The sequence below is a fragment of the Coregonus lavaretus genome (genome assembly GCF_964263955.1).
Source record: "Coregonus lavaretus genome assembly, contig: HAP1_SCAFFOLD_3131, whole genome shotgun sequence".
Taxonomy (NCBI): Eukaryota; Metazoa; Chordata; class Actinopteri; order Salmoniformes; family Salmonidae; genus Coregonus; species Coregonus lavaretus.
The window spans coordinates 12501-35000 of record NW_028160258.1 but is presented as its reverse complement, the minus strand read 5'-3'; the positions used below and the strand labels follow the sequence as shown (position 1 = coordinate 35000).

Sequence of the window (22500 nt, the reverse complement as noted above, 5' to 3'; positions counted from 1 at the left end):
ACTGGTAGCTAGCTAGCTAGGACTCCGGTACACACAGGAGGGCGGCTGGGGAGACACTGGTAGCTAGCTAGCTAGGACTCCGGTACACACAGGAGGGGGGCTGGGGAGACACTGGTAGCTAGCTAGCTAGGACTCCGGTACACACAGGGGGGGGGCTGGGGAGACACTGGTAGCTAGCTAGCTAGGACTCCGGTACACACAGGAGGGGGGCTGGGGAGACACTGGTAGCTAGCTAGCTAGGACTCCGGTACACACAGGAGGGGGGCTGGGGGGACACTGGTAGCTAGCTAGCTAGGACTCCGGTACACACAGGAGGGGGGCTGGGGAGACACTGGTAGCTAGCTAGCTAGGACTCCGGTACACACAGGAGGGCGGCTGGGGAGACACTGGTAGCTAGCTAGCTAGGACTCCGGTACACACAGGAGGGGGGCTGGGGAGACACTGGTAGCTAGCTAGCTAGGACTCCGGTACACACAGGAGGGCGGCTGGGGAGACACTGGTAGCTAGCTAGCTAGGACTCCGGTACACACAGGAGGGAGACACTGGTAGCTAGCTAGCTAGGACTCCGGTATACAGTGTCCTTTGCCCCGCATGCCGAGCACTGCTTTCCCACAGTTCTCTTAATGTTACAGCGAGGGGAGTCTGTGTCTGTTTACTGATTACATCACTTCCTCCTAGCTTTGATAAAGAGAGGGGTGTGGAGGGGAGAGAGAGGGAGGACTGACTGACTGACAGACTAACAGACTAACAGACTAACATTTACGTCAACTGAATATATTTTTATCACTGACTTTTCTCTCTCTCTCTCAATTCAATTTCAATTCAATTTCAAGGGCTTTATTGGCATGGGAAATGTATGTTAACATTGCCAAAGCAAGCGAAGTAGATAGTAAACGAAAGTGAAATAAAAATACATATTAACAGTAAACATTACACTCAGAAGTTCCAGAAGAATTCAAATGATGTATATATACAGTGTTGTAACAGGGTTGTAACAATGTATATCTCTCTCCCCCCTCCTTCTCCCCCCTCCTTCCTTCTCTGCAGTAGCTAGTAGCTCTCAGCAGTCAGTCCTGACAGACTCAACTGGGCTTGATGTTGAGCTATGATGATGATGATGATGCTATAACAGACTAGACTAGACTAGGACCAGGGTGGACTACCTATGATGATGATCACTCTCTCGCTCTCTTCCTCCCTCCCATCCTCTCTCTCCCCCTTTCTCTCCTCCTCTCTCTCTCCTCCTCTCACTCTTCTCTCTCCTCATCTCTCTCTTCTCTCTCTCCTCCTCTCTTTCCATCCTGATTGCAGGTATCCGTGATTTGATTTAACAGGTCTTAGGTCAGGAATTCACTTCTCCTCCTCTCCCTCTCTTATCTTCTTCTCTCCTCTCCTCCCCCCCTCTCCTCCTCTCCCTCTCTCCTCTTCTTCTCTCCTCTCCTCTCCTCCTCTCCCTCTCTCTTCTTCTCTCCTCTCCTCCCCCTCTCTCCTCCTTTCCTTCTCTCCTCTTCCTTCTCTCCTCTCCTCTCCCTCTCTCCTCTCCTCCCGCCTCTTCTTCTCTCCTCTCCTCCCCCCTCTCCTCCTCTCCCTCTCTCTTCTTCTCTCCTCTCCTCCCCCTCTCTCCTCCTTTCCTTCTCTCCTCTTCCTTCTCTCCTCTCCTCTCCCTCTCTCCGCTTCCTTCTCTCTCCGAACCTCCCCTCTCTCAGTGCTTGAAATTGATTTAATTAGGTTCCACTAATCACTTTGGGTGCCAGTACTCTGCACTATTTTAAAGCTAATACTCTATAAGAGGTGAACTCAAGTGAGGCACTGATAATAATGTAAGATATTTTAGCACACATTATGTGAAACATTGCTGCTCTGTCTGCATTTTTTTTTATTTTATTTTTTTGCATTCTTCAGCAAACCATTTGTCATTGTTGTTCATTTTCTTAGGTTGTATGCTTGAAAATGTTAGATTCTCCTCTGTCTCTCTGTCTCTCTCTCTCTCTCCTCTGTCTCGCTTGTGGATGGAGATGGCCTCTGCTCTGGGAGAGTGGAGGTGAAGTCCAATCAGTCCTGGGCCTCAGTGTGTGAAGCTGACTTTGACCAGCAGGATGCAGAGGTAGTCTGTGGGGAGCTTGGCTGTGGGGCTCCTGCAGCTCTACAGGGGGGGCTCTATGGAGAAGGTGAGGATCAGACCTGGGATAAAGAGTTCCAGTGTAAAGGCAATGAGTCCCTTCTCCTGGACTGTGACACCTCAGACAGAAAAAAACAACACCTGCCTACCTGGTAATGCTGTTGGACTCACCTGCTCAGGTAAGAAACAGTTTGTCACTCAATCAACATTGTTGATTGAGTGACAGAATATGAGAGGCAATATAGCTGTGTTTTAGTGAGAAAATAGTTTAATAATAAATAATTCTAATAATTTAAATAGATGACTGTCTCTCTCTTTTATTTTCTCAGAGCCCGATGATGTGAGGCTGGTGGCAGGAGGCAGTCGCTGTGCTGGTGTAGTGGAGTGGCACTACCAGGGAGAGTGGAGGACTGTGGCATCTCTTGGCATGGAGGCTTTAGCTGCAGTAGTGTGTGGACAGCTGGGTTGTGGCTCTGCTGTTTCAGTATCTGGTGGAAGAACCGTTCATTGGATTGGAGTTCACTGTTCTGGGTCTGAGCCTAGACTGAGGGAGTGTACAGTATTAGACTTAACCGTTTTTATCTGGTCAATCGGTACGATTTGCTCAGGTAATAACAATACATTATAATTATATTAAACTGATTTCCTTTACACCACTTCCTCTGCACCTCTCACAATGACTGTTTGGCTTGTAAGTCTGCTTTGCTAAATAGATCACTCAGTCAAGTAGGAATGAAATACAACTTATATGTCCCAGAATGATTTTGTATTTGAGTGTTATCTCAGTGAACGTCTCTACTCACTACCACTGTCACGTCTTGTTATTGTCATATCTAAATGAGGAAAGTAGTTGAGGAGCTACGTTTTCTTTTTCTCTCCTCTTGTTCCAGATGTCCTGCTTCAGCCTGATATCAACATATGTTGTCTCAGTGACTGTAGGCCCACTACTCATGTTGCCCTGTGAGGGAGGGTGGCTAGCGCTGTTACATGCTGATGTTATTGTCATATCTATAGGAAACTAGTTGAAGAGGTTTTTCTTGTTCTCTTTTATTGTTACAGATCTCCTGGTCCAGCCTGATATCTCCCTGACTGACTCAATGGGAGGGATCTCCAGGGGCCACCAGGGGCCAGAGGTGTTCAGGGGCCACAGCTTCACCATCACCTGCTCCACTCAGCCACAGTACCCAGGAGGCTCCTTCCTCCTCACGTTCACCGGCTCCAACAGAACCCAGACCCAGCCAGCTGTCAATCACTCTGCTGCCTTCCTCTTCCCTGCTGCAGATGACTCCCACCAAGGGAACTACAGCTGTGTTTATGACAATTATGTTTTCTTCTCTCATAACTTCTCCTCTGAAAGCGAGCTCCTCACCCTCACCGTCACAGGTAACTGATCGTGATCCAGACTTATAACTTTGTCGTTGACAGATTTCCCACAGATCTATATGATGATAATCAGTCCCCTCATCAAAGGTGTTTCTGTTTTCAGCCTCTCCTCTGCCAGCCTTCATCATCAGACATGTTGTAGTGCTGCTGATCCTACTGACAGCCATCACCACCTTCTACCTGTACTACAAGGTAAAGACAGTTACTCAGACGTTACAAGTCATTTAAACTAGAGGGAGAGGGGGGAGGGAGAGGGGGAGAGGGAGGGGGAGGGAGAGGGGGAGAGGGAGGGGGAGGGAGAGGGGGAGAGGGAGGGGGAGGGGGAGGGGGAGGGAGAGGGGGAGAGGGAGGGGGAGGGGGAGGGGGAGGGAGAGAGAATGGAGATACTAGAGAGTAAATGTCTTTATGTTGGTGCTGTGTCTCCCTAGACCACCAGGAGGCAGAGGAGAGTGAACAGGGTGAGCAGCATGGCTCTTTATGTCGGTGCTGTGCCTCCCTAGACCACCAGGAGGCAGAGGAGAGTGAACAGGGTGAGCGGCATGGCTCTTTATGTCGGTGCTGTGCCTCCCTAGACCACCAGGAGGCAGAGGAGAGTGAACAGGGTGAGCAGCATGGCTCTTTATGTCGGTGCTGTGTCTCCCTAGACCACCAGGAGGCAGAGGAGAGTGAACAGGGTGAGCAGCATGGCTGTGCCTCCCTAGACCACCAGGAGGCAGAGGAGAGTGAACAGGGTGAGCAGCATGGCTCTTTATGTCGGTGCTGTGTCTCCCTAGACCACCAGGAGGCAGAGGAGAGTGAACAGGGTGAGCGGCATGGCTCTTTATGTCGGTGCTGTGCCTCCCTAGACCACGAGGAGGCAGAGGAGAGTGAACAGGGTGAGCGGCATGGCTCTTTATGTCGGTGCTGTGCCTCCCTAGACCACCAGGAGGCAGAGGAGAGTGAACAGGGTGAGCAGCATGGCTCTTTATGTCGGTGCTGTGTCTCCCTAGACCACCAGGAGGCAGAGGAGAGTGAACAGGGTGAGCAGCATGGCTGTGCCTCCCTAGACCACCAGGAGGCAGAGGAGAGTGAACAGGGTGAGCAGCATGGCTCTTTATGTTGGTGCTGTGCCTCCCTAGACCACCAGGAGGCAGAGGAGAGTGAACAGGGTGAGCAGCATGGCTCTTTATGTCGGTGCTGTGTCTCCCTAGACCACCAGGAGGCAGAGGAGAGTGAACAGGGTGAGCAGCATGGCTGTGCCTCCCTAGACCACCAGGAGGCAGAGGAGAGTGAACAGGGTGAGCAGCATGGCTGTGCCTCCCTAGACCACCAGGAGGCAGAGGAGAGTGAACAGGGTGAGCAGCATGGCTGTGCCTCCCTAGACCACCAGGAGGCAGAGGAGAGTGAACAGGGTGAGCAGCATGGCTCTTTATGTCGATGCCAATGCCATGGAGATGGTCTCTCTGAGCTCCAGAGCTGACGCAGGGCCGGGAGAGGAGAGAGCAGCCCAGGGGACGGAGTAGGAGGAGAATGACGCTGACCCTACATGCTGATCTTAGGTCAGTTTCTGTGTTTTAAAATCGATGGTCAGGGGAGCACTGGTGTATATAATGCTGATCTCAGGTCAGTTCTGTGTTTTAACATCGATGGTCAGGGGAGCACTGGTGTATATAATGCTGATCTCAGGTCAGTTCTGTGTTTTAACATCGATGGTCAGGGGAGCACTGGTGTATATAATGCTGATATTAGGTCAGTTCTGTGTTTTGGGTATTTGTTTCATTAGTCCATTGTTGACATAATGTTTTACATGTCAGCAGTCAAGTTTTCAAGATGTATAACTTTCAAAAAACAGAAATACAGCCGGTATGATGCACTTTTAACTAAGGTTTTGGTTACATGGGGTTTTGGTTACATGGGGTTTTGGTAACATGGGGTTTGGATAACATGGGGTTTGGGTAACATGGGGTTTGGATAACATGGGGTTTGGATAACATGGGGTTTGGGTAACAGGGGGTTTGGGTAACATGGGGTTTGGGTAACAGGGGGTTTGGGTAACATGGGGTTTGGATAACATGGGGTTTGGGTAACAGGGGGTTTGGGTAACAGGGGGTTTTGGTTACATGGGGTTTGGATAACATGGGGTTTGGGTAACAGGGGGTTTGGGTAACATGGGGTTTGGGTAACAGGGGGTTTGGGTAACATGGGGTTTGGGTAACAGGGGGTTTGGGTAACATGGGGTTTGGGTAACATGGGGTTTTGGTTACATGGGGTTTGGATAACATGGGGTTTGGGTAACAGGGGGTTTGGGTAACATGGGGTTTGGGTAACAGGGGGTTTGGGTAACATGGGGTTTGGGTAACAGGGGGTTTGGGTAACATGGGGTTTGGGTAACATGGGGTTTTGGTTACATGGGGTTTAGTAACATGCGGTTTTGGTTACATGGGGTTTGGATTATTTTAAGAGCATTCCAGCATTTATTGCTTTTTGCTTTTGTCTTTATTTTGTAAATCTCATTTTGTTTACTCTTAGAGTCTTTATTTTGAAACATCATCATGGATTATTAGTCCATGTAATCATCTGTTTATTCTGTATAGATGCCACCTTTCCAACAAGTCAGTTAGTCCATGTATTATTATAATCATCTGTTTATTCTGTATAGATGCCCCCTTTCCAACAAGTCAGTTAGTCCATGTATTATTATAATCATCTGTTTATTCTGTATAGATGCCCCCTTTCCAACAAGTCAGTTATTATTATAATCATCTGTTTATTCTGTATAGATGCCCCCTTTCCAACAAGTCAGTTAGTCCATGGATTATTATAATCATCTGTTTATTCTGTATAGATGCCCCCTTTCCAACAAGTCAGTTAGTCCATGTATTATTATAATCATCTGTTTATTCTGTATAGATGCCCCCTTTCCAACAAGTCAGTTAGTCCATGTATTATTATAATCATCTGTTTATTCTGTATAGATGCCACCTTTCCAACAAGTCAGTTAGTCCATGTATTATTATAATCATCTGTTTATTCTGTATAGATGCCCCCTTTCCAACAAGTCAGTTAGTCCATGTATTATTATAATCATCTGTTTATTCTGTATAGATGCCCCCTTTCCAACAAGTCAGTTAGTCCATGGATTATTATAATCATCTGTTTATTCTGTATAGATGCCACCTTTCCAACAAGTCAGTTATTATTATAATCATCTGTTTATTCTGTATAGATGCCCCCTTTCCAACAAGTCAGGTAGTCCATGGATTATTATAATCATCTGTTTATTCTGTATAGATGCCACCTTTCCAACAAGTCAGGTAGTCCATGGATTATTATAATCATCTGTTTATTCTTTGGCCGGGATTCAATCCGATCGCGAGTCATTTAAAGGTAATTTCTGACTGAGCCGACATCTGCAGCGTTTACCATGAATGGGATCTCCACTAACGCGGGAACATTGCCTTTAAAAGCAGCATTGTTGACAGCGCTCTACAACGCGCAATCGGGTTGAATTTCGACCTGTCTATCTATATTTTCTTTTAAAGAGGGACTTTTATTTTAATTTTATTTTTTCTCATCTCATGATGTTATTGATTATAAATGTTATGATATTGATTAGGATGTAGATGATGTTAATATAGAGAGATAATTATGTTATTGATTATAAATGTTATGATATTGATTATGATGTAGATTATTGTTATGATGATGTTAGTAGTATATAGATAATGATGTTATTGATTATAAATGTTATGATATTGATTATGATGTAGATTATTGTTATGATGTTGTTAGTAGTATAGAGATAATGAAATTGATTATAAATGTTATGATATTGATTATGATGTAGATTATTGTTATGATGTTGTTAGTAGTATATAGAGATAATTATGTTATTGATTATAAATGTTATGATATTGATTATGATGTAGATTATTGTTATGATGTTGTTAGTAGTATATAGAGATAATGATGTTATTGATTATAAATGTTATGATATTGATTATGATGTAGATTATTGTTATGATGTTGTTAGTAGTATATAGAGATAATGATGTGATTCTCTTATGATCTGTGGTTACAGATAAAGTGTAGTACTTAGTGCAGGTCTGATATACAATTAGATTGTGTGGATATGTTGTGTGTGCAAATGAATCAATCAACCAATCAATCAAAGCAACCAATATATTGTTAAGTAAAGTAAACCAATATTGCATTATATTAATGACCTCAAAGGTATTGTTAACAAGTGTTATATCATATGTGTGACGTGAGTGCAGATGATGTTGCTGTTATGTCATTGACCCTTTCCAGATAAAGACCTGTTGCTCTCTAAACTGCCATTTAATGGCTGTATGATTTTTTTTTAAACTCACAGGTTGACAGTCTTGTGTGATTTCTGTTTTTTTCTTTCAGTAAACGGTGAATATTGATGATGTGATTCCATCAGTGACGCCCTGCACACTTTCCCACAATGCATTGAAAGAGGTGGGCTGCGAGTGATATGCCCTAGCTCTCTTCAAGTAGGCAAACAACAAAACTAGACTACTTAATTGGGAAGATGCCGAATAGCGAAGATTCTGTTGGTGTGTTCAAATGTAGGCTAAGTAGTTATTGTTCTCTTTTAAATGATCTTGAGTATTGCATCGTAGGCTACATCTTTGAAAACATGTTTTTTTTTAACCCAAACTGGATTTATTTTTTCTCATTGAAAAGTGTTTCTTGTCTTCGTCAGAGCTTTTAAACGAAATACTAAACCATCTTTAGATTTCAGGAATGTGTCTGTGTTATTGATGTCATGTTAATCAGGCCTTTTGATTTGAACATATGGATAGTTTTAGTTGTGTTTAGTTGCTAGGCTACCTTTTTTGTGTCATTTAGCAGACGCTCTTTTATCCAGAGCGACTTACAGGAGCAATTAGGGTTATAGTGCCTTGCTCAAGGGCACATTGACAGATTTTTTCACCTAGTCGGCTCGGGGATTAGAACCAGCGACCTTTCGGTTACTGGCACAACGCTCTTAACCACTAAGCTACCTGCCGCCACTACTTAATTATTGAATGTATGGATGAAGCCTCAGCAGTCATTCTGATCTCGTTCCCAGCGATCAGGGCTTTAGTTTATTATGCTGGCTGTCCAGTGGGTCTGAACTTTGCGATGCACCCGACTGTCCACGTCTTTCTGTCCAATAGCCTTTTGATTTGAACGTTTTGAAAAGTGTTGGTGTGTGTACTAGGCTATTTCATTAATACATGTTACAGCGCTTCGGTTTCACTAATAAATATGTTGAAATGGAACCAAAAATGATCTGTTTCTGTCTCTAGTCCTTTTTAAAATAGGATCGATGGGCTATATGGGCTACAGTATAGGTTGAATGTGATAGTCTGCCTATAACCAGCCTGAGTAGGCCTATAACTCCATTGCTATTCTATTCAGAGTTTAGAGAAATTAATTAATATAATTGGAAATGAGCTGTTATCAAGCCGGTTAATCTGATGCATGTCTGTTGAATTTGGAAAGATCCACACGCACCTGGCCCCGCCCCCACCTACTCAGCCAATCAGGAGCCGCTACTGCTGTTGCGGCTGTTGCATACTGCATGCCTTTTTACTAAACAGTACGTGCTAAATAGTATGCAACGATGAGTATGTAGTATGCAGTGGAAGCAGGTTGTACGGTAGTATGGGTATCCTCTCATTCTCTCTACTGTTCCCTCTGCTGGTCACATCCCTCTAAGCACCTGCAGTGGGCGGAGCCGAGACTGAGAGCTGTGCTCTGGTTGGCTAAACTGGAAGGAGGCTGCAGCGTCCTTCTCTCTCTCTCTCTCTCTCTCTCTCTCTCTCTCTCTCTCTCTCTCTCCCCCCTCTCTCTCTCTCTCTCTCTCCACCTCTCTCTCCCTCTCTCTCTCTCTCTCTCTCTCTCTCTCTCTCTCTCTCTCTCTCTCTCTCTCTCTCTCTCTCAGCATTATCAAGCAGGAAGAAGAAACAGCCTGTCATCCTCTCTCTCTTTCTCCCTCATCCCTCCACCTCTCTCTCTCCTCTCTCTCTCTCTCTCTCCTCTCCACACAGAGACACGCATGTGCCTGCCTGCTCAGTGACACTGCAGTACAGAGGACATAGCAGCAGCAGCAGCAGACCGACAGACCGACAGGCAGACAGGCAGACAGGCAGACAGGCAGACAGGCAGACCGAAGGAAGGTGTGTCGAGGCCTTCTCTCCTCCTCCTCCTCCTCCTCCTCCTCTGGCAGAAGCAGAGATCCTCCACTCTCCTTCCACACCTCCACACTCTGGGACCTAGAACTGCTGCTGCTACTCCTGCTACTGCTACTACTGCTACAGTTCCTGTTCCTGTTTGGTTCCTGTTCCTGTTTGGTTCCTGTTCCTGTTTGGTTCCTGTTCCTGTTTGGTTCCTGTTTGGTTCCTGTTCCTGTTCGTTACCAAGGAAATACTCCTGCTACTGCTACGGTTCCTGTTTGTTACTAAGGAAATACTGCAGAGCAGCGGATATTATCACGCACGCGAGCACGGAGGAGTGCTACTCTCTGCCTCTCTCACACACTCCCAGGCAGACAGACGGACTGCTCTCTCCAACACATATCAGTGGACCTCTCATTGTTTCGGGAACTTCTCTTGCTGGGCCTGGTGTGTGTTTTGGTGTGGGGTGTGTAGTGTGTGTGTTTTTATCAGAGGTCACACCGCGTGCTGTGGGAGTGTGTGTGGGTGATCCACCTTCTCTCAGGTCCCCCCCCCCCCCCCCCCCCCCCTCTCTCTCTCTCTCTCTCTCTCTCTCTCTCTCTCTCTCTCTCTCTCTCTCTCTCTCTCTCTCCCTCTCTCTCTCTTTCTCTCCACCCCCTATCCTCTCCTCTCCTCTCCATCCTCACCACACCTCTCCCTCTCTTCCCTCTATCCTCTCCATACCTCTGGCCCTCCATATCCCATGATGCCTTGCTCCAAGCCACTGCGCTAGGCCCCAGCAGTATGGGCAGAGCCTGGGAGGGGAGAGAGAGCTCTGATTGGACCAGGTCGGGTCCCCCTTCCTTTGCTTCCAATGGGGGAGGACACTGAGAGCTCCAAAGTCAACCACAGCTTCCTGCGAGACTACGTCACCGAAGGTAGGCCTATAACGCCTTTGTTACCTTAAGTAGGTTTATAACACCTCTATGTCACCTTAAGTAGGTTTATAATACCACTATGTTACCTTAAGTAGGTTTAGAACAGTTCTGTGTCACCTTTAGTAGGTTTATAACACCTCTGTCACCATATGTAGGTTTATAACACCTCTGTTACCTTAAGTAGGTTTATTATACCACTATGTTACCTTACATAGGTTTATAACGGCTCTATGTCACCTTAAGTAGGTTTATAACACCTCTATGTTACCTTACGTAAGTTTATAACGGATCTATGTCACCTTAAGTAGGTTTATAATACCACTATATAATCAAAGCTTATAATACATCTATGTTACCTTAAGTAGGTTTATAATGGCTCTATGTCACATTAGGTAGGCTTATAACACCTCTATGTCAGATTACGTATGCTTATTATAACTCTGTCAACTTACATAGGCCTATAGCGGCACTTAGTTTCCAAAGGTGGGCTTACAACACCTCTCTGTCACTGAAGGTAGCCTCATAACACCTCTCTGTCTCTGAAGGTGGGCTCATAACACCTCTCTGTCACTGAAGGTAGCCTCATAACACCTCTCTGTCACTGAAGGTAGCCTCATAACACCTCTCTGTCACTGAAGGTACCTCTATACCATACCTCTGCCATCCAGGACCTCTATACCAGGCGGTGTCAGAGGAAGGCCCTCAAAATTGTCAAAGACTCCAGCCACCCTAGTCATAGACTGTTCTCTCTGCTACCGCACGGCAAGCGGTACCGGAGTGCCAAGTCTAGATCCAAAAGACTTCTCAACAGCTTCTACCCCCAAGCCATAAGACTCCTGAACAGCTAATCATGGCTACCCGGACTATTTGCACTGCCCCCCCACCCCATCCTTTTTACGCTGCTGCTACTCTGTTAAGTATTTATGCATAGTCACTTTAACTCTACCCACATGTACATATTACCTCAACTACCTCAACTAGCCGGTGCCCCCGCACATTGACTCTGCACCGGTACCCCCCTGTATATATAGCCTCCCTACTGTCACTTTATTTTACTGTATATATAGCCTCCCTACTGTCACTTTATTTTACTTCTGCTCTTTTTTTTTTTTCTCAACACTTTTTTTGTTGTTGTTTTACTCTTACTTTTTTTGTTTAAAATAAATGCACTGTTGGTTAAGGGCTGTAAGTAAGCATTTCACTGTAATGTCTGCACCTGTTGTATTCGGCGCATGTGACCAATACAATTTGATTTGATTTGATTTGAAGGTAGCCTCATAACACCTCTCTGTCAGTTTGAATATGTTTATAATACCTCTCTGTCCCCTTAGGTAGAATTATAATCTAGGTGTACAACGGCACTATATGACAAAAGATAGGCCTACAACTAGTTCAGAGTCAGAGAATGTGTTTGAGAGAGAGAGAGAGTTAGACTAATTTCAGAGCTCTCTGAACGTTCCCCTCATGTTTTTACAACGACGATTTGGATTCTAGTTCTAATTCTGGTGCTGAATTCCACAGTATCGTGGTTCTGAAATCCCAAGACTCCATTGGACTGTTACAGGTCAATGTTATCAAGGAGGGAGGAGTTAGCGTAATATGTTTTGGGGAAAGACTGCTGTCTTAGGCCAAGGATACGTTGACATTTTGCGTTGCTGGATGAATGACAACAAAGATGATTGCCCGCATAAATTGTCCGTATTTTTTACATATGCAACTCGTTCCGAAAAAAAGTAAAGATTAGTTGTATTTTTGACAGAGAAAAACAGACAATGATGATCTCTAGGTCAAATTGTATATGATCAGAGGTAATGTCTCAGTGTGGTGGAACCCTTATGACCAGTGGTGTAGTGATCAGTGGTAATGTCTCAATGTGGTGGAACCCTTATGACCAGTGGTGTAGTGATCAGTGGTAATGTCTCAGTGTGGTGGAACCCTTATGACCAGTGGTGGTAGTGATCAGAGGTAATGTCTCAGTGTGGTGGAACCCTTATGACCAGTGGTGTAGTGATCAGTGGTAATGTCTCAGTGTGGTGGAACCCTTATGACCAGTGGTGTAGTGATCAGAGGTAATGTCTCAGTGTGGTGCAACCCTTATGACCAGTGGTGTAGTGATCAGTGGTAATGTCTCAGTGTGGTGGAACCCTTATGACCAGTGGTGTAGTGATCAGTGGTAATGTCTCAATGTGGTGGAACCCTTATGACCAGTGGTGTAGTGATCAGTGGTAATGTCTCAGTGTGGTGGAACCCTTATGACCAGTGGTGTAGTGATCAGAGGTAATGTCTCAGTGTGGTGGAACCCTTATGACCAGTGGTGTAGTGATCAGAGGTAATGTCTCAGTGTGGTGGAACCCTTATGACCAGTGGTGTAGTGATCAGAGGTAATGTCTCAGTGTGGTGGAACCCTTATGACCAGTGGTGTAGTGATCAGAGGTAATGTCTCAGTGTGGTGGAACCCTTATGACCAGTGGTGTAGTGATCAGAGGTAATGTCTCAGTGTGGTGCAACCCTTATGACCAGTGGTGTAGTGATCAGTGGTAATGTCTCAGTGTGGTGGAACCCTTATGACCAGTGGTGTAGTGATCAGAGGTAATGTCTCAGTGTGGTGGAACCCTTATGACCAGTGGTGTAGTGATCAGAGGTAATGTCTCAGTGTGGTGGAACCCTTATGACCAGTGGTGTAGTGATCAGTGGTAATGTCTCAGTGTTGTGGAACCCTTATGACCAGTGGTGTAGTGATCAGAGGTAATGTCTCAGTGTGGTGGAACCCTTATGACCAGTGGTGTAGTGATCAGTGGTAATGTCTCAGTGTGGTGGAACCCTTATGACCAGTGGTGTAGTGATCAGAGGTAATGTCTCAGTGTGGTGGAACCCTTATGAATAGTGGTGTAGTGATCAGAGGTAATGTCTCAGTGCGGTGGAACCAGTGATGTAGTGGTAATAAAATAGGTGGGTAAACTGATCGCTGGTCGCAGCGAAAAAAGTAATAGTAGGATGCTGACTCAGTGGTTCTAAACCCTTATAGGGTAGTAACATTACGATAGTAGGATGCTGACTCAGTGGTTCTAAACCCTTATGGGGTAGTAACATTATGATAGTAGGATGCTGACTCAGTGATTCTAAACCCTTATGGGGTCGTAACATTATGATAGTAGGATGCTGACTCAGTGGTTCTAAACCCTTATGGGGTAGTAACATTATGATAGTAGGATGCTGACTCAGTGGTTCTAAACCCTTATGGGGTAGTAACATTATGATAGTAGGATGCTGACTCAGTGGTTCTAAACCCTTATGGGGTAGTAACATTATGATAGTAGGATGCTGACTCAGTGGTTCTAAACCCTTATGGGGTAGTAACATTATGATAGTAGGATGCTGACTCAGTGGTTCTAAACCCTTATGGGGTAGTAACATTATGATAGTAGGATGCTGACTCAGTGGTTCTAAACCCTTATGGGGTAGTAACATTATGATAGTAGGATGCTGACTCAGTGGTTCTAAACCCTTATGGGGTAGTAACATTATGATAGTAGGATGCTGACTCAGTGGTTCTAAACCCTTATGGGGTAGTAACATTATGATAGTAGGATGCTGACTCAGTGGTTCTAAACCCTTATGGGGTAGTAACATTATGATAGTAGGATGCTGACTCAGTGATTCTAAACCCTTAAGGGGTAGTAACATTATGATAGTAGGATGCTGACTCAGTGGTTCTAAACCCTTATGGGGTAGTAACATTATGATAGTAGGATGCTGACTCAGTGGTTCTAAACCCTTATGGGGTAGTAACAGTTTGATAGTAGGATGCTGACTCATTGGTTCTAAACCCTTATGGGGTAGTAACATTATGATAGTAGGATGCTGACTCAGTGGTTCTAAACCCTTATGGGGTAGTAACATTATGATAGTAGGATGCTGACTCAGTGGTTCTAAACCCTTATGGGGTAGTAACATTATGATAGTAGGATGCTGACTCAGTGGTTCTAAACCCTTATGGGGTAGTAACATTATGATAGTAGGATGCTGACTCAGTGGTTCTAAACCCTTATGGGGTAGTAACATTATGATAGTAGGATGCTGACTCAGTGGTTCTAAACCCTTATGGGGTAGTAACATTATGATAGTAGGATGCTGACTCAGTGGTTCTAAACCCTTATGGGGTAGTAACATTATGATAGTAGGATGCTGACTCAGTGATTCTAAACCCTTAAGGGGTAGTAACATTATGATAGTAGGATGCTGACTCAGTGGTTCTAAACCCTTATGGGGTAGTAACATTATGATAGTAGGATGCTGACTCAGTGGTTCTAAACCCTTATGGGGTAGTCACATTATGATAGTAGGATGCTGACTCAGTGGTTCTAATCCCTTATGGGGTAGTAACAGTATGATAGTAGGATGCTGACTCAGTGGTTCTAAACCCTTATTGTGTAGTAACATTATGATAGTAGGATGCTGACTCAGTGGTTCTAAACCCTTATGGGGTAGTAACATTATGATAGTAGGATGCTGACTCAGTGGTTCTAAACCCTTATGGGGTAGTAACATTATGATAGTGTTATGCTGACTCAGTGGTTCTAAACCCTTATGGGTTGGTAACATTATGATAGTAGGATGCTGACTCAGTGGTTCTAAACCCTTATGGGGTAGTAACATTATGATAGTAGGATGCTGACTCAGTGGTTCTAAACCCTTATGGGGTAGTAACATTATGATAGTAGGATGCTGACTCAGTGGTTCTAAACCCTTATGGGGTAGTAACATTATGATAGTAGGATGCTGACTCAGTGGTTCTAAACCCTTATGGGGTAGTAACATTATGATAGTAGGATGCTGACTCAGTGGTTCTAAACCCTTATCGGGTAGTAACATTATGATAGTAGGATGCTGACTCAGTGGTTCTAAACCCTTATGGGGTAGTAACATTATGATAGTAGGATGCTGACTCAGTGGTTCTAAACCCTTATGGGGTAGTAACAGTATGATAGTAGGATGCTGACTCAGTGGTTCTGAACCCTTATGGGGTAGTAACATTATGATAGTAGGATGCTGACTCAGTGATTCTAAACCCTTATGGGGTAGTAACATTATGATAGTAGGATGCTGACTCAGTGGTTCTAAACCCTTATGGGGTAGTAACATTATGATAGTAGGATGCTGACTCAGTGGTTCTAAACCCTTATGGGGTAGTAACATTATGATAGTAGGATGCTGACTCAGTGGTTCTAAACCCTTATGGGGTAGTAACATTATGACAATTGGATGCTGACTCAGTGGTTCTAAACCCTTATGGGGTAGTAACATTAGGATAGTAGGATGCTGACTCAGTGGTTCTAAACCCTTATGGGGTAGTAACATTATGATAGTAGGATGCTGACTCAGTGGTTCTAAACCCTTATGGGGTAGTAACATTATGATAGTAGGATGCTGACTCAGTGGTTCTAATCCCTTATGGGGTAGTAACATTATGATAGTAGGATGCTGACTCAGTGGTTCTAAACCCTTATGGGGTAGTAACATTATGATAGTAGGATGCTGACTCAGTGGTTCTAAACCCTTATGGGGTAGTAACATTATGATAGTAGGATGCTGACTCAGTGGTTCTAAACCCTTATGGGGTAGTAACATTATGAGAGTAGGATGCTGACTCAGTGGTTCTAATCCCTTATGGGGTAGTAATATTATGATAGTAGGATGCTGACTCAGTGGTTCTAAACCCTTAAGGGGTAGTAACATTATGATAGTAGGATGCTGACTCAGTGGTTCTAAACCCTTATGGGGTAGTAACATTATGATAGTAGGATGCTGACTCAGTGGTTCTAAACCCTTATGGGGTAGTAACATTATGATAGTAGGATGCTGACTCAGTGGTTCTAAACCCTTATGGGGTAGTAACATTATGATAGTAGGATGCTGACTCAGTGGTTCTAAACCCTTATGGGGTAGTCACATTATGATAGTAGGATGCTGACTCAGTGGTTCTAATCCCTTATGGGGTAGTAACAGTATGATAGTAGGATGCTGACTCAGTGGTTCTAAACCCTTATTGTGTAGTAACATTATGATAGTAGGATGCTGACTCAGTGGTTCTAAACCCTTATGGGGTAGTAACATTATGATAGTAGGATGCTGACTCAGTGGTTCTAAACCCTTATGGGGTAGTAACATTATGATAGTGTTATGCTGACTCAGTGGTTCTAAACCCTTATGGGTTGGTAACATTATGATAGTAGGATGCTGACTCAGTGGTTCTAAACCCTTATGGGGTAGTAACAGTATGATAGTAGGATGCTGACTCAGTGGTTCTAAACCCTTATGGGGTAGTAACATTATGATAGTAGGATGCTGACTCAGTGGTTCTAAACCCTTATGGGGTAGTAACATTATGATAGTAGGATGCTGACTCAGTGGTTCTAAACCCTTATGGGGTAGTAACATTATGATAGTAGGATGCTGACTCAGTGGTTCTAAACCCTTATGGGGTAGTAACATTATGATAGTAGGATGCTGACTCAGTGGTTCTAAACCCTTATGGGGTAGTAACATTATGATAGTAGGATGCTGACTCAGTGGTTCTAAACCCTTATGGGGTAGTAACAGTATGATAGTAGGATGCTGACTCAGTGGTTCTGAACCCTTATGGGGTAGTAACATTATGATAGTAGGATGCTGACTCAGTGATTCTAAACCCTTATGGGGTAGTAACATTATGATAGTAGGATGCTGACTCAGTGGTTCTAAACCCTTATGGGGTAGTAACATTATGATAGTAGGATGCTGACTCAGTGGTTCTAAACCCTTATGGGGTAGTAACAGTATGATAGTAGGATGCTGACTCAGTGGTTCTGAACCCTTATGGGGTAGTAACATTATGATAGTAGGATGCTGACTCAGTGATTCTAAACCCTTATGGGGTAGTAACATTATGATAGTAGGATGCTGACTCAGTGGTTCTAAACCCTTATGGGGTAGTAACATTATGATAGTAGGATGCTGACTCAGTGGTTCTAAACCCTTATGGGGTAGTAACAGTATGATAGTAGGATGCTGACTCAGTGGTTATAAACCCTTATGGGGTAGTAACATTATGATAGTAGGATGCTGACTCAGTGGTTCTAAACCCTTATGGGGTAGTAACATTATGACAATTGGATGCTGACTCAGTGGTTCTAAACCCTTATGGGGTAGTAACATTAGGATAGTAGGATGCTGACTCAGTGGTTCTAAACCCTTATGGGGTAGTAACATTATGATAGTAGGATGCTGACTCAGTGGTTCTAAACCCTTATGGGGTAGTAACATTATGATAGTAGGATGCTGACTCAGTGGTTCTAATCCCTTATGGGGTAGTAACATTATGATAGTAGGATGCTGACTCAGTGGTTCTAAACCCTTATGGGGTAGTAACATTATGATAGTAGGATGCTGACTCAGTGGTTCTAAACCCTTATGGGGTAGTAACATTATGATAGTAGGATGCTGACTCAGTGGTTCTAAACCCTTATGGGGTAGTAACATTATGAGAGTAGGATGCTGACTCAGTGGTTCTAATCCCTTATGGGGTAGTAATATTATGATAGTAGGATGCTGACTCAGTGGTTCTAAACCCTTAAGGGGTAGTAACATTATGATAGTAGGATGCTGACTCAGTGGTTCTAAACCCTTATGGGGTAGTAACATTATGATAGTAGGATGCTGACTCAGTGGTTCTAAACCCTTATGGGGTAGTAACATTATGATAGTAGGATGCTGACTCAGTGGTTCTAAACCCTTATGGGGTAGTAACATTATGATAGTAGGATGCTGACTCAGTGGTTCTAAACCCTTATGGGGTAGTCACATTATGATAGTAGGATGCTGACTCAGTGGTTATAAACCCTTATGGGGTAGTAACATTATGATAGTAGGATGCTGACTCAGTGGTTCTAAACCCTTATGGGGTAGTAACATTATGACAATTGGATGCTGACTCAGTGGTTCTAAACCCTTATGGGGTAGTAACATTAGGATAGTAGGATGCTGACTCAGTGGTTCTAAACCCTTATGGGGTAGTAACATTATGATAGTAGGATGCTGACTCAGTGGTTCTAAACCCTTATGGGGTAGTAACATTATGATAGTAGGATGCTGACTCAGTGGTTCTAATCCCTTATGGGGTAGTAACATTATGATAGTAGGATGCTGACTCAGTGGTTCTAAACCCTTATGGGGTAGTAACATTATGATAGTAGGATGCTGACTCAGTGGTTCTAAACCCTTATGGGGTAGTAACATTATGATAGTAGGATGCTGACTCAGTGGTTCTAAACCCTTATGGGGTAGTAACATTATGAGAGTAGGATGCTGACTCAGTGGTTCTAATCCCTTATGGGGTAGTAATATTATGATAGTAGGATGCTGACTCAGTGGTTCTAAACCCTTAAGGGGTAGTAACATTATGATAGTAGGATGCTGACTCAGTGGTTCTAAACCCTTATGGGGTAGTAACATTATGATAGTAGGATGCTGACTCAGTGGTTCTAAACCCTTATGGGGTAGTAACATTATGATAGTAGGATGCTGACTCAGTGGTTCTAAACCCTTATGGGGTAGTAACATTATGATAGTAGGATGCTGACTCAGTGGTTCTAAACCCTTATGGGGTAGTAACATTATGATAGTAGGATGCTGACTCAGTGGTTCTAAACCCTTATGGGGTAGTAACATTATGATAGTAGGATGCTGACTCAGTGGTTCTAAACCCTTATGGGGTAGTCACATTATGATAGTAGGATGCTGACTCAGTGGTTCTAATCCCTTATGGGGTAGTAACAGTATGATAGTAGGATGCTGACTCAGTGGTTCTAAACCCTTATTGTGTAGTAACATTATGATAGTAGGATGCTGACTCAGTGGTTCTAAACCCTTATGGGGTAGTAACATTATGATAGTAGGATGCTGACTCAGTGGTTCTAAACCCTTATGGGGTAGTAACATTATGATAGTGTTATGCTGACTCAGTGGTTCTAAACCCTTATGGGTTGGTAACATTATGATAGTAGGATGCTGACTCAGTGGTTCTAAACCCTTATGGGGTAGTAACAGTATGATAGTAGGATGCTGACTCAGTGGTTCTAAACCCTTATGGGGTAGTAACATTATGATAGTAGGATGCTGACTCAGTGGTTCTAAACCCTTATGGGGTAGTAACATTATGATAGTAGGATGCTGACTCAGTGGTTCTAAACCCTTATGGGGTAGTAACATTATGATAGTAGGATGCTGACTCAGTGGTTCTAAACCCTTATGGGGTAGTAACATTATGATAGTAGGATGCTGACTCAGTGGTTCTAAACCCTTATGGGGTAGTAACATTATGATAGTAGGATGCTGACTCAGTGGTTCTAAACCCTTATGGGGTAGTAACAGTATGATAGTAGGATGCTGACTCAGTGGTTCTGAACCCTTATGGGGTAGTAACATTATGATAGTAGGATGCTGACTCAGTGATTCTAAACCCTTATGGGGTAGTAACATTATGATAGTAGGATGCTGACTCAGTGGTTCTAAACCCTTATGGGGTAGTAACATTATGATAGTAGGATGCTGACTCAGTGGTTCTAAACCCTTATGGGGTAGTAACAGTATGATAGTAGGATGCTGACTCAGTGGTTATAAACCCTTATGGGGTAGTAACATTATGATAGTAGGATGCTGACTCAGTGGTTCTAAACCCTTATGGGGTAGTAACATTATGACAATTGGATGCTGACTCAGTGGTTCTAAACCCTTATGGGGTAGTAACATTAGGATAGTAGGATGCTGACTCAGTGGTTCTAAACCCTTATGGGGTAGTAACATTATGATAGTAGGATGCTGACTCAGTGGTTCTAAACCCTTATGGGGTAGTAACATTATGATAGTAGGATGCTGACTCAGTGGTTCTAATCCCTTATGGGGTAGTAACATTATGATAGTAGGATGCTGACTCAGTGGTTCTAAACCCTTATGGGGTAGTAACATTATGATTGTAGGATGCTGACTCAGTGGTTCTAAACCCTTATGGGATAGTAACATTATGATAGTAGGATGCTGACTCAGTGGTTCTAATCCCTTATGGGGTAGTAATATTATGATATTAGGATGCTGACTCAGTGGTTCTAAACCCTTATGGGGTAGTAACATTATGATAGTAGGATGCTGACTCAGTGGTTCTAATCCCTTATGGGGTAGTAATATTATGATAGTAGGATGCTGACTCAGTGATTCTAAACCCTTATGGGGTAGTAACATTATGATAGTAGGATGCTGACTCAGTGGTTCTAAACCCTTATGGGGTAGTAACATTATGATAGTAGGATGCTGACTCAGTGATTCTAAACCCTTATGGGGTAGTAACATTATGATAGTAGGATGCTGACTCAGTGGTTCTAAACCCTTATGGGGTAGTAACATTATGATAGTAGGATGCTGACTCAGTGGTTCTAAACCCTTATGGGGTAGTAACATTATGATAGTAGGATGCTGACTCAGTGGTTCTAAACCCTTATGGGGTAGTAACATTATGATAGTAGGATGCTGACTCAGTGGTTCTAAACCCTTATGGGGTAGTAACATTATGATAGTAGGATGCTGACTCAGTGGTTCTAAACCCTTATGGGGTAGTAACATTATGATAGTAGGATGCTGACTCAGTGGTTCTAATCCCTTATGGGGTAGTAACATTATGATAGTAGGATGCTGACTCAGTGGTTCTAAACCCTTATGGTGTAGTAACATTATGATAGTAGGATGCTGACTCAGTGGTTCTAAACCCTTATGGGGTAGTAACATTATGATAGTAGGATGCTGACTCAGTGGTTATAAACCCTTATGGGGTAGTAACATTATGATAGTAGGATGCTGACTCAGTGGTTCTAAACCCTTATGGGGTAGTAACATTATGACAATTGGATGCTGACTCAGTGGTTCTAAACCCTTATGGGGTAGTAACATTAGGATAGTAGGATGCTGACTTAGTGGTTCTAAACCCTTATGGGGTAGTAACATTATGATAGTAGGATGCTGACTCAGTGGTTCTAAACCCTTATGGGGTAGTAACATTATGATAGTAGGATGCTGACTCAGTGGTTCTAATCCCTTATGGGGTAGTAACATTATGATAGTAGGATGCTGACTCAGTGGTTCTAAACCCTTATGGGGTAGTAACATTATGATAGTAGGATGCTGACTCAGTGGTTCTAAACCCTTATGGGGTAGTAACATTATGATAGTAGGATGCTGACTCAGTGGTTCTAAACCCTTATGGGGTAGTAACATTATGAGAGTAGGATGCTGACTCAGTGGTTCTAATCCCTTATGGGGTAGTAATATTATGATAGTAGGATGCTGACTCAGTGGTTCTAAACCCTTAAGGGGTAGTAACATTATGATAGTAGGATGCTGACTCAGTGGTTCTAAACCCTTATGGGGTAGTAACATTATGATAGTAGGATGCTGACTCAGTGGTTCTAAACCCTTATGGGGTAGTAACATTATGATAGTAGGATGCTGACTCAGTGGTTCTAAACCCTTATGGGGTAGTAACATTATGATAGTAGGATGCTGACTCAGTGGTTCTAAACCCTTATGGGGTAGTAACATTATGATAGTAGGATGCTGACTCAGTGGTTCTAAACCCTTATGGGGTAGTAACATTATGATAGTAGGATGCTGACTCAGTGGTTCTAAACCCTTATGGGGTAGTCACATTATGATAGTAGGATGCTGACTCAGTGGTTCTAATCCCTTATGGGGTAGTAACAGTATGATAGTAGGATGCTGACTCAGTGGTTCTAAACCCTTATTGTGTAGTAACATTATGATAGTAGGATGCTGACTCAGTGGTTCTAAACCCTTATGGGGTAGTAACATTATGATAGTAGGATGCTGA

General features: G+C 43.7%; 2 protein-coding genes across 3 annotated transcripts in view; both read left to right on the top strand.

Annotated features, from left to right (window-relative positions):
* Positions 1–3081: 3081 nt before the first annotated feature.
* LOC311121978 (uncharacterized protein) lies at positions 3082–4309 on the top strand. Of its 2 annotated transcripts, none has more exons than XM_084196407.1 (3): positions 3082–3502; positions 3606–3694; positions 4147–4309. In XM_084196407.1, the coding sequence occupies exons 1-3, from the start codon at positions 3217–3219 to the stop codon at positions 4201–4203; spliced, it is 432 nt and encodes a 143-aa protein (XP_084052533.1). In that variant the 5' UTR covers positions 3082–3216; the 3' UTR covers positions 4204–4309. The 2 variants fall into 2 exon arrangements, with proteins under 2 accessions (XP_084052533.1, XP_084052532.1); XM_084196406.1 differs by lacking the exon at positions 4147–4309 and adding an exon at positions 3931–4017.
* A 6025-nt stretch (positions 4310–10334) lies between these two features.
* The window catches only part of LOC311121976 (serine/threonine-protein phosphatase 2A 55 kDa regulatory subunit B gamma isoform-like), a gene marked incomplete at its 3' end in the record, with an annotated part of 24451 nt that continues 12285 nt past the window's right edge, over positions 10335–22500 (top strand). Inside the window, exon 1 of the mRNA XM_084196404.1 lies at positions 10335–10589. Within this exon, the coding sequence (XP_084052530.1) occupies positions 10526–10589 (64 nt within the window). The remainder of the gene's footprint in view (positions 10590–22500) is intronic.

What these genes read in the sequence shown, in the direction of transcription:
- LOC311121978 (XM_084196406.1), top strand. Translation starts at nt 3,217, where the DNA reads ATGGGAGGGATCTCCAGGGGCCACCAGGGGCCAGAGGTGTTCAGGGGC. An exon ending in CCTCACCCTCACCGTCACAG is followed by an intron (nt 3,503 to 3,605) that starts GTAACTGATCGT and finishes TTCTGTTTTCAG; the next exon opens with CCTCTCCTCTGCCAGCCTTC. An exon ending in CCTTCTACCTGTACTACAAG is followed by an intron (nt 3,695 to 3,930) that starts GTAAAGACAGTT and finishes GTGTCTCCCTAG; the next exon opens with ACCACCAGGAGGCAGAGGAG.